General features: G+C 35.9%; 2 protein-coding genes across 6 annotated transcripts in view; one reads left to right on the top strand and one right to left on the bottom strand.

Moving 5' to 3' along the window:
* Liprin-gamma overlaps positions 1–8,330 on the bottom strand; it is a 128,243-nt gene extending 119,913 nt beyond the window's left edge. For 2 of the 5 annotated variants that reach the window (XR_011448368.1, XM_070313104.1), the window contains exons 1-2: positions 7,468–8,330; positions 6,333–7,364 (exon numbers count right to left, since the gene is read on the bottom strand). Coding sequence is in view for 2 of the 5 variants with exons in the window: in XM_070313104.1 (XP_070169205.1) it covers positions 6,334–7,364; positions 7,468–7,999 (1,563 nt within the window). In the remaining 3 variants the exon portion in view is untranslated. Of the gene's footprint in view, positions 1–2,290; positions 2,834–3,895; positions 5,457–6,332; positions 7,365–7,467 lie in introns of those variants that run through there. The other 3 variants (XR_011448369.1, XM_070313103.1, XM_070313100.1) reach the window with 3 other exon arrangements.
* A 1,364-nt stretch (positions 8,331–9,694) lies between these two features.
* Positions 9,695–11,589, top strand: LOC138942735 (uncharacterized). The gene is made up of 3 exons (XM_070313203.1): positions 9,695–9,881; positions 10,181–10,588; positions 10,941–11,589. Exons 1-3 carry the CDS (start codon positions 9,695–9,697, stop codon positions 11,543–11,545), a joined length of 1,200 nt encoding a protein of 399 aa, XP_070169304.1. The 3' UTR covers positions 11,546–11,589.
* The last annotated feature ends 544 nt before the right edge of the window (positions 11,590–12,133 follow it).

The following is a 12,133-nucleotide window of genomic DNA, read 5'->3' as shown; positions in this document are numbered from 1 at the left end:
ATGGGAAAAGATATAATTATACATATATAAATAAAAGAAAGAAAAGAGAAATTTTAAAAATTATTACTAGCGCAATGTGCGAGTTTTGTTACGGCTTACCGTCAGGCAAATTAATTAACATAATTTACTCAAAGAGAGCAACAAGAATCGAATAATTGATGAACCGTATATATGATAGCTTCCCTAATAGGCTACATGTTTTTCCTCGGTTGTAGCTTGTAACGAACCAACGGGATAGTAATCCGATATCAAAGTGTCAAATACACGGAGGGTGTGGTGCGACTCTATATAAAGGAAAGCGGAAAAAAGAGTTTATCGCGAAATAAAAAAAATAAAAAAAAAGGCGCGGGAATTTAATTAATTTAATTAAAAATTAAATACGGCTGAAGTTTCTCCGTTGTCTTGTTTCTCCCGTTGTCACCATTTGTTTATTCAAGTTTTCAATATACGCGAGCCTGAATAAACGAATAAACGGCTCTTCCATGCCACGCGATATATCGACAAAGATGCAAATTGACATATACATGCAACAACATTTCCTCTTATGTCGCGCGTATAAAAATGAAATGGTACAGTATTCTCTGCGCGAAATATATATATATATATATCAGAATGTTTTCAGTATAACGCTGCGAAAAGTATTATGGAGCCTGTGCACACATTTCTGTTTACTCGCCCAACGGAGTTACATGGACGACTCGATGCTAGACGGAAGAAGGAAATGATGTAGCCGCGTGAACTGCAACAACTAAAATACGGCGGCTACACGCGGTGCTAAACTACCGCGATATTGCATTACAACGAGTCACTGTCCGACCGAGTTTATTACCAATGCTATTTCTTTTATCAAGGCATTTTTATTTGTGCGCAACGTAAGCCCGCGATAAATGGCAGATCATGTAATTTGTTATTAATCTTATTAATAGAATTTATCACAAAATTCTATTAATAAGATTAATAATAAATTACATATATATAAAATATATATGTATAATTCATTATTAATGATTTTATTTTTATAGAATTTGTCAAAAAATTATGAAATTATATATATATATATATAATTCATTATTAATGATTTTATCATAATATTAATATTATTTGTCATTATATACATATAATTTTATAATTTGTTGACGAATTCTATTATAATAAAATCATTAATAATAAATTATATATATAATTTTATAATTTTGTGATAAATTCTATTAATAAAATTAATAACCGAAAAATTAATATAAAATTTATACACACACATATTGTCTCTTTCTCGCTCATAGTATAATATAATATTATATTAATTATGTATATATTTATTCTTTTCATTAGACTCACGGAAAATTATTATCATTACTAAATCTCTGTCTCTCTCACATATATCATATGTTAGAGAAAATCAAGATATCCTATACATGATAGCTTTTTCTCTCCTCCTTTATGTATATATATATATATATCACGAAAAAAAATCGTCTTGAAATTACTCGAAATATCCAATTTGAATATAATATAAAAGATATATTGGTTCGGAATATATATTTTTCAGGAAGAGAAAAATGTGTCACACGCATTTTCGAAAAAGTTCTTCCTTTATTGAAAAACTTTACATTCGCGTAACGGTGATCTATCCGAATACGATGTATTCCGATAACACACAGATTTGTATTTTATATTATTCCATTCGATACGTACCATATGTTACGGAAATACAGTATCGATTCGGCGCAATACGTTCAACGCGCTATTCTTCTCATTTCTTCCACAAGAAAAAAAAGAAAAAAAAAACAATGACGCGATCGTACTATATTTGACTCTAAATAAGCAGCTTCTGAAATGAGTTTCATGAAATTTAATGCGTGTATGTAAATAGAATTTGTAAATCATATTACACTTTAAATTGCGCGACAGATGTGCATTTGTAATATTATATTATAATAATGTGCACAAATTGAGGTAATAATATTAATAATATGATAGATATTTTTATTTTCGCGCGGCCATCTTTCTTTTTTTGCCGTAAATTTCTAATATTCGATCTAATATTCAAATAGAGCGCATTTATCTTCGGAAACACATGAAACGCAAATCAAATCTATCTTTCGCGATCACCCCGTATATCTAATAAAGAAAAGATTTATTATTCTACTCTATTATTACAAATATCTATCCCACGAAAAAAAAAAAAAAAAAAAAAAAAAAAAATCGCGCGAGAATCATTTTTAGATTCCAAAAATTTCTCCAAAAAGAATTCTCCGGACGAGTAATTGGAATGGAAAGACATTACACTCACTTCTGGTTTCGGACGATCCGAGGTATCGAAGTCCATCCGCTCGCCGCGATTCGACGTGCGATCACGGAGCACCTTTAACCGCGACAATGATAACACCGGAGGGGTGTCGTAACCGTCACTCGCGCACCTGTCCGAGTCCGCGCGTCGCGGATGAGATAATCGCGTAAATCGCAGCACCACTTCGCGAAATCGCCCTCACCTAACGACCGATCTCCCCTCGTCGATGCCGGCACGACGCGACGCATACAGAAACGCTCATCCGCGATGATCTCCGCCGACGACGATACCCGCGGCGCGAAATCGCCGGCGATTCAAAATGCCGTGCGAACGCCAAGACATGCTCGCGACTAGCGCGCGAAACGGATATTGCGCGAATGACAGAATGAGGGAAAGAGAAAGATAGAAAGGAAAGAAAAGAGAGAGAGAGAGAGAGAGAGAGAGAGAGGAGGAACGGGATTCGAAGACGAGCGCGGGTGAACGAATTAAAGACACGACGCTCTTCGACAACGACGGCTCGAAGTCGTCACGACGACTGGCGAAACCGTCGGCAGAGAGCGACACGACAGCCCCCGGCGGCCGGGTTCGACGCATGCGTCCTCGCCACCCCGTGCCCAACCCTGTTGTCCCAGAGACGGCCACCTTCGCGCACGTTAGCTGACAGCCACCCCACTGCCGTTTCCCTTTATCCGCGTTATTAACTTCGTCGTCGGGTCCCGCGACGTTTCCTCGGCGTTTCCGTGCCGCGAGGGTGAGGACGAGGTGCATTGATCACCATATCGCGCCCGTGTGTCACCTCGGCGACCTATCTATAATCGCTTCTTTCTCCTCGACTTGTTGTTACCAACTATCGCGATATATTCCTAAAGGTCCTTTCCGGAAACGCACTGCTTGCGCGCGTAATTGCACGCACGACCCTTAGCGTTGCTAAGGGAAGTTTTAAGGTGTACTACGACGAACTTAGTGTCATCCTCGCGCGCTCGTTTTTCTCCATGAAAACCTACTGAGCGCATCCATAATTTTCTTATCATATGAGCGTTCTATAATTTTCACTAGATATTCATTTCTAGATTTTTAAAGAATTTTAGGAAATTTTTTGCTTTACAGATTACACGTTATCTTATAGAGATAAACGAGAAATTGTAAGATGCATCACTTTATGTTTTTTAATTTTAGCTTAGTTACAACTAGATAATTATAGATGTAAGAGAGAGAGAGAGAGAGAGAGAGAGAGAGAGAGATGATCTGATTAAAAATTGGCTAAAATTCGTCCTGCAATTTTTCGTGATTCGGAAATTGAGTAATAATGTCGGCTTGTCGCATGAGAGGCTGTGTTTATGTGTGTATATCTACGTGGAATTCGATTGACTGTAAATCGAGAGATCGTGTGCTCTCGAAATTCAACTTTCATTAACCATGCATTGTAATTTGCACCCAAACAGGCGGGACATTAATTAGCTACGTCATTAATAATCGACAGCGCACATCGGGAAATTTAAAATCAAGTATGCACCCCGCCGCCGTTCCTCGCGATTTCGTCGATAAAATCGATTTGTACGATTCCGAATTATGCGAAGGAGCTCTTGAGATATGATTTAAAAAAAAAAAAAAAAAAAAAAAAAAAAAAAAAATTTCTCGGCGATTATTTTCGTCCAATTTTTTTCCCCGAGATCTATTGAGCCGTAAAAATGTATTGTTCGGCGCGATATTAGTCGGTCGAAAAAAAAGGGCCGGACGGGTAAAAAGTTTTAATGACTCTCTCCCCTCTCTCCTTCTCCCTCTCCCGTTATTGTCGCTACGCAATAAACGACCCGCGAGCGGCAATAATAATCGCATAAGGCAGAAGGCAGCCGCGTTTTTGGACAGAATATTAGCCGAAGATTTAAGACGAGCTCTAATCGGAGTAACGAAAGATGTACGAAAAGGAATCGGGGCTACGTCGTGGGCTATGTATACAATATCAATCACAAAGGCTTCATATTTTTTAAGCTCAAAGAAGAATGATTGCCGCTCCGCGCACGTTTCATGTTTTAAAGCACACTCGCCCCGATGGCTGCCTCAAAGCTTTTACGAGCTCGGATTAAAGCGCGTAATGCGATCGTGGCTCACTCGATATCGGACGCGGTCCTTAGATGTGCATTATTTCCTTCTGTCATTAATTACGCAGCTTTATACGGCGATCCGTTTCCACCCATGTATTCGAGCCGTATATTAGCCGCCTATATTCGATTGTTGTAATGAGATTTACGATCGAATATCGAAACCGAGTAGATTGAAAAATATTCAAAATAGAGCTATATGTGAGACTATGTAGGTGGAAATATGAATTTGAAATGCTTTAACAATTTTTGAATCTTTTCTGTCAGACTATGCGACACGACAGTGCGAAATATTGCAAAAAATAATGAAAATGTACGACTAGCACTTGGTTTCCCTTTAATGGAACGCAAAATCGCTTCATTTCTCGTGGTTTCGGTGAAAGTCTCTACAATTTATGCAGCGAAGAGAACGAGGAATTACGTAATATGGCAGGAAAAAGGAATGCAAAATTAAATGACATAGCTTCATCTCGCGTCTCGAAACGTCCGGCACTATTATACTTGCAGCACTATTACGAGAGAACGATATAGCCCTAACAGAGAGAATATATTATTTCTGTCTTCTCTGAACTATTTCTTTAAAAGCCCGTAGATCGCTGTCGCAGAGCGAATTGTCAGAATAGAGAGAATATATGTACAATTTTCCATTGAAAATTCAATGCGCGAATGTCTCTTCCTGTTACTTATTCAGACATTTCAACGAATATTTTCATAGAAGACAAAAAAAGGAAGATTTACTTCGATAATTATGTATTTTGACAAATTTTATGATTATAATATGATATATCTGGCTTTAAATTTTTGTCACACAAGCTGCAATTATTATTTTCTATAATCATGCGATTTGACGTATCGCCATAAAATTTCGTATGAAAAGTTATAGTCAAATACAATTAGGCTCGGGTTATTATATCGCCCCTCTGTTAACTTGTTGATCAAGTGAACAATAGATCAAACCGAAATGTCACAAAGATCTAATTACCGAAGGCGCTATGTGAATAGATTTTACACGTGTCTGTGTGTGTTATCGCCTGCTGTTGTTTGTTCGCCGGTTAAATCACCTTCGGATCCTGGGGGAATGAAATTCGAAATGTCAAAGCTTTGCCATACAACAGTTCGTAATAAAGCGATTGTTAGAAATAAAAATAAATCAGCAAGAAAATCTAACGTATAACTACGAAAATACATACGAAACACACAAGACTCGATATATATGTATATAGTATATAAAAGAGACCAAATGGTAAAAGTAAAAATTTTTTACTGGGCGAAATTGCTTTTTCAATAATATCCCGTTTAATTAGAAAAAAATATAGCTTTCCAAGGAACGAATATTTTACGATGCGGAAAACGCTGATTTCGTATTTTGCTTTTATTTTTTTGCGTCGAACAAATATCACAGTACATCGAAATGAAACGCAGTTAATTGCGTTTTACTATAACTTTTCATATGAAATTTTGTGGCGATACGTCAAATTGCACGATTATAGGAAATAATAATTGCAGTTTGCATAGCAAAAATTTGGAGTACTGAATCACTGATATCACATAATAATCATAAAGTTTATCGAAATACATAATTATCGAAGTAAATCTTTCTTTCGCCGCAAAAACTTTCTTTTTCTTTTTTGTTTCGATAGTTGTAAACGCTGTACTCGACGAATAGAACTTCAGATACACTCGACGATATACCGTATAATTTATTTGCGTTGAATGGCCTTTGAATTATACTACACGAAGAAATCTAATATATTAATTCTCGTTCTGATTATATACTCAATAGATAATACTGAAAGAGACATATGCGAGACCCCGGTTGTAAAAATTGGCAATATCATACGCAACATGACACATCGATCTAACGCAAAATAGACGATGCGTAGATTTAAAAAAAATTTAACATTGATAAAACAAGATGTATATAAGTAATATTTGTAAAAATTTACTTTATTTAAGCAAGCATGAATCCTTCAATTGAAGTCTCGGAAATCGCACTGTCTGCTCGATCCACTTCGCCACGGTGAGTAGCCTCTGTTCGTGAAAGAGCGGTGCCATTAATTGCAACGATAAAGGTAGCCCTCTGCGAGAGAGCGTGATCGGCACGTTGATCGCGGGCAAACCGGCCATATTCGCAGGTTGCGTACAGTAATCCTGGATCAAGCACTGCGTCTGATTGTCCAACCGCGTGAATTCGTTGTAACTTGGAGCCTCGGTTAACGTAGTTGGAGTTAGCAGAAGATCTATATTACCGTTCCACAAAGCGTCAAAATCTTGCGCGATTAATCTACGCATTTTCATTGCCTTGACGTAATATTCCTTGTAATTCTCCGCCAATAGAAAATAATTTCCAACCAGTATACGACCTTTGACCACGTCGTTGAAGCCTTCCGACCGCGTCTTCTTATATAATTCATGAGCCGAGCTCCATTCATCGGCTCTGTGACCATATTCTATGCCGTCGTAACAGGCCAAGTTGCTAGCTACATCGCATCGATTTAAAACGGAGTAACATGCTATGGAATAATCGGTATGAGGTAATGACACTGGGACGATATTGGCTCCTGCTTCTTCTAGATGACGAGAAACTTTGTCCCAACACGCTTGGACCTCCTCGCTTATGCTTTGCACTTTGTACTCCTTTGGTATGCCGATTCTGAGATTACTAACATCTATCGTTTTTGGTAAGTTAATCGGCACGTATTCGTTTTGTACAGTGGTGGGGTCTGCTGGATCAGGCCCAGCTATAGCGTTCAAAATTAATACTGTGTCATCTATTACTCTTGCGAGAATACCAGGCACATCCATCGAATTCAATAATGGTATAAGACCATAACGTGACACCAAACCATAAGTGGGTTTCAGGCCGACTAGACCGCAATAAGACGCGGGATTGCGAGTAGAACCGCCAGTGTCAGAGCCCAAGGCTGCGTAACAAGTGCCTGTAGCAACCGCAACTGCGGAACCTCCGCTACTCCCACCTAAAGTAGACACGTATTTGATAAAAATTATTACGCTCTCCTTAATATAAACTATTAAAAGAATAAAATTACGTTTTAAACAATAATTAAAGAGACAATGTACCTGCTATGTGCCATGCATCTTTCTCGCAGACCTTCGACTCGTTAATCGATGAACCGTCCGACTCGTGCGAATAAAATTGCGACTGCACTTCCGAGCCCCATAAATTCTTGGTCGGACCATAAAGGGAATCCACGGTACCGGAACCCATGGCAAACTCGTCGAGGTTAGTCTTACCGATCAAGACGGCTCCCAGTTTCTTGAGCCTCTCATAGACCGTGGCATTGTAACCGGGGGAGAAATTGGCCAACATCCGTGACGCGCAGGTCGTAAGTCCATCCTTGACGCAATAATTGTCCTTGACGGCGATAGGGATGCCGTCGAGCTGTCCCAGCAACGAGTTCCGTCGTCGCCTCGCATCGGCATCGCTCGCCTGCTCGCACGCGACATCGCTCGTAACGGTGATGTAAGCGTTTAGAGGTTTGACGAGAGTGGTTAACTTGACGCAAGCCTCGCAGATATCAGACGGTCGCACCGTGTCATCGTAAATTTTCCGACTAACCTCTCTGATCGGTGCAGACAGTAGCTTGTTCATCGCTCGTCTCGTGATACGCCACTGCCATACATAACTTTTCTAAAGCCGGCGCCGAACGAGACATAACCTCCGATGTATCATGATTACAGATTGAAACAGGACATAGATAATAAATTAATATTTTGCCAAATTAATAATTATTAAAGATCGTTTTCCTCTTTTACGTTGAGACATCTTATATTAGATCGTTTTTCTCTGTGTGTTTTTTTTTTTCTTTAAGAGAAAGAATTTGAAGAAACGTAGACACAGAAAACGCTCCACTTGATAATCCTTGTGCTAACGAACAGTAAAACACGCACGATTCTTCAGTAATATTCCATTCCGATGTATGAATATGAATGTTGAACGAATGAAAGCCACGAACCGAACAGAATAAATTTCGCGCATACATAAAGCCCGTATCAAACTGTGCATTAAGATTGAAATTTGACCAATCAGGACAAGGAAGTTTTAGTTCCTTTTATCCTGATTGGTCAAATTTCAATCTTCAATACGTAGTCTGATACGAGCTTAATAGCGCTAGCAGATGCCATTATGCCTCATTGTCAGTCACGAGTATATTTCGTTGAAAGGATATCTTTAAATCTCTCGCTATTACGCACGCACTAAATTTGTCGTGCGTATTTTACTGCTTATTAGCACAAGGATTATCAGATTATCATAAAAATAAAGCTTTTCCTGCATTTTTATCCCTTCACAAATCTCTTTCCTTCCAGAAAAAAAAGAAAAAGAAATAAATCTCAAACATAAAAATACAATTTTATATAGGTAAACAAAAAAAAAAAAAAAAAAAGAGAGAGAGAGAAAAGGAATGATCTTAAATAATTATTAATTTGTCAGAATATTAACTCTACGTCTTGTTTCAATCTAATCGTAATCTAATTGTGTTTTATTGTATCTTTTCCCATACACAGCACACAACATTGCAACAACATTTGCAACATTTTGCCGCAATGTTGCTGCTATGTTGCTTACTATGTTCTGTGCTGTATGGGTTTATACAAATTTTATGGCAATATGTCAAATTGTATGATTATACATGAAATAATAATTGCAGCTTGCATGGCAAAAATTTAAAGCCAAATATTTAATAATAACCATAAAATTTATCAACAAATATAATTATATATTGAAGTAAATTTTTCTTTCACTGCGAAAATAAGTTTACAAATATTTAATATATATATATATAACATATTAAACAAATTATTTTTCTAATTATATATTTTTCAATTATATAACTTATTATTTTTTTATATAAACGGATACTGTATATAAAAAAAGAGAAACACACACACACACACACACACACATATATAGAAATACATATTCTATATATAATTGTATATACCTATATATGATCATACATATGAACAATTTTTTTCTTGGAATTTTATTGATAATCGTAAATGTGTTTATCCTATACGGCTCGGCACACACACACACACACACAACAGAAATGTCCCGTGTGTACAAGAAATATTGGAGAGGACATTACGATGTCGATCTTGTATATATATAAGTAGTAAAGGAAATATTCAGAGAGTCTCCAAAAGGTTACTATTCTATTATTTACCTTTAAATGCTAACTGAATCTCTGATCACACGCAAATATTGGAGATAATGTTAATTGCGAAAAGTATAGATTTCAAGTGTTTCGACGTGATCGATTATATATGTGTTTAGATTAGCAATATGTCATACACGTCTAATACATCTGATCGAGAAAGATATAAACGTGCTACAATAAGTAATATATTGGCAAGTACGCCGCTCAAGGATGCACCCGCAAGGCGTTATACCACATCCTTATCTCGGATCGACACGAATTCTTCCTTAAGCGAAGGCAAGACTGAAGGCAGATTACAATCGGAAATAGCAAGTAAGGACTTATTGTGCAGGCATAATTATATTTTAGTAAATTCTTTTTATTATGAAATCCAATTATTCCATCATAAAAAGATTAATGATTAAATCTGTAATTAATTACTAAACTTTATTTTTAAATGTTACCGTTATAATAACAAATTATACAATTGGAAATATGATTTATATCTCCATTAAGATTAGAAAAAATAGATTTTTTTACAAAAATATAATGTTCCCAAATATCACGTTAGAATAAATTATATTGATATCTATACCAAGTCGCGCACAACTGATCTAATTTTGATGTGATAGAGAAAGGAGGAAAAAAAAGAAAAAAATCTGTGAAGAAAAAGAGGAAACCATATAAGAAAAGGGTGATTCAATTGAATGACACTAAACAAGTAACAAGTACCGAATGGGACACCGAATCGGAAGAGTCAATCGATGAAGCTTTAACAAATCCAAGAGATTCTATGAAAGGCGACGATGCTTGCATAAATTTATTCGACGATCCGTGTACGCCGGAAAAAATTCGAGACGCACCGATCACGTATGAATCTCCTCTGCACCACTCACCGATTATACGTTCGTCTAGAAGATTTAATTTAGTTTCTAAAAGAAATAACTACGTGCAGAGTGATAAATTACTACCGGTGAATATACCATCGTCGGAAGTATGGAATCCAGAGGAGAGGGATGAAGATGAAATAATACTTGTCAGTATGTATCAAAAGTAAAACATAAGATTTTTGCTGGAAGATAATAATTCAGATGTTTGTTAATAATTGCTTATTTAATAAATATTCTTTTCAAATTTCAATTTTATTTTTTCTTGATAGCGCGTCTCTTATCAGTATACTTATTCTAATTCTCTCGCCGTTCAAATTATTTCTCTTGCTTTCATGTGATTGTTTTACAAACATATTTTACCTATAATCAATTAATGATTAAAATACTTTATTTATACTTTAATTGTATTTTAATTATACTTTAATTAATACTTTAATTATACTTTGCTATTGTAATAATATTCTTTTGCGAATTTACTCATTGAAATATATTGCAATTTTAGATCGTACGAGCAATGTGAAAACATACTGTCCTAAAGATTACGCAGAAAAAAATTCGCCAAGTTCGTTAGGGATTTATTGGAATAACATATATCCTTCGGGATGCTTCTCATTGAGCGATTTACTTTGGGAAGAGTTTGTCAAAAAAAATCGCAAGGAGATATCTCAATATTTAGCACCGTCCTCCGTGCGAGTACCGATCAAAGAGTACGACACGGAGTTTCTACGCAAATTTCCTGATATTCCCCCGAAATTTGAAAGTCTCCCAGTTCCACCAGGAATGATATGCATTCGAGGACACTCGGACAGAGTTTCGCAAAAATGGGTAACGTATGTTGATGATCCGAGCAAATCCGGGAACAAAAAAGCTAACGTACGTCAAACGAAGGCTCGAACGAGAGGTAAAAGAAAACAGAAAGTAAGAACGATAATGTTACGATCTCCACGGAATGAAACTAACGTGTTCGATATAGAGGATGAGATAGATGCCGAATTCGAATCCGGTGGTCAGGATGGTAAACGAATGTCCTTGTCTGAATTTCGTCAGAAACGAAAACATGAGAAATCGTCTTCAGCATCTTGTCACTCGCGAACGCAGCAAGACTAAATGATGCGTTTAAGAGTATTCTATTTCATTATTTATATATATGTTTATACATATATTTGATATTTATTTTGCATTTATTATTGTTACAATTTTTTGTATAAATTTTTTGTATAATTAAAAATTGATTGTTAGTATTTTCTGATTATGTTAAAGATTTGTTCTATAAATCTAATAAATTTTTTTTTCATGCATGTTTTAATGTATATCGGATGCAATAAAATTATGATGATACGCCATATATTTATAATACAAAAATATATATATATATATATATAATTATACGCATTTCATCATATATAACAATTCTCTTTTTTATACTAGTTTATGAAAAGTATTACTATATACTAATTATTATTACATATTGTGATTATCATTATTTTTGTATACGTGTATAGTTCCACACATGTGTGTGTATAATTATACACTATTAATTGGATAATGTTATTTAAGATGAGCACACACAAAAGTGCTCCTTCTCTAGCTTTGCTCGAATCTGTATTTAAATGGATACAATTTACGACATGAAATATGTAAACAACAAATCATGTGACCTTAAAAGGAAGATTATATTATTCTTTGATGTCTTTT

This window comes from Polyergus mexicanus, unplaced genomic scaffold, assembly GCF_030449975.1.
Source record: "Polyergus mexicanus isolate NDT 795.1 unplaced genomic scaffold, iyPolMexi1.0 SCAF_23, whole genome shotgun sequence".
In the NCBI taxonomy this organism is placed as follows: domain Eukaryota; kingdom Metazoa; phylum Arthropoda; class Insecta; order Hymenoptera; family Formicidae; genus Polyergus; species Polyergus mexicanus.
Note: the sequence above shows the minus strand (reverse complement) of the source record. Positions and strands in the feature narration are given on the sequence as shown.

Excerpts from the sequence above, each read along its gene's own strand:
- LOC138942735 (XM_070313203.1), top strand. The coding sequence starts at position 9,695 with ATGTCATACACGTCTAATACATCTGATCGAGAAAGATATAAACGTGCT. Across the intron at positions 9,882-10,180 it reads ATTACAATCGGAAATAGCAA|AGAAAGGAGGAAAAAAAAGA; the intron begins GTAAGGACTTAT and ends TTGATGTGATAG. Across the intron at positions 10,589-10,940 it reads AGATGAAATAATACTTGTCA|ATCGTACGAGCAATGTGAAA; the intron begins GTATGTATCAAA and ends TTGCAATTTTAG.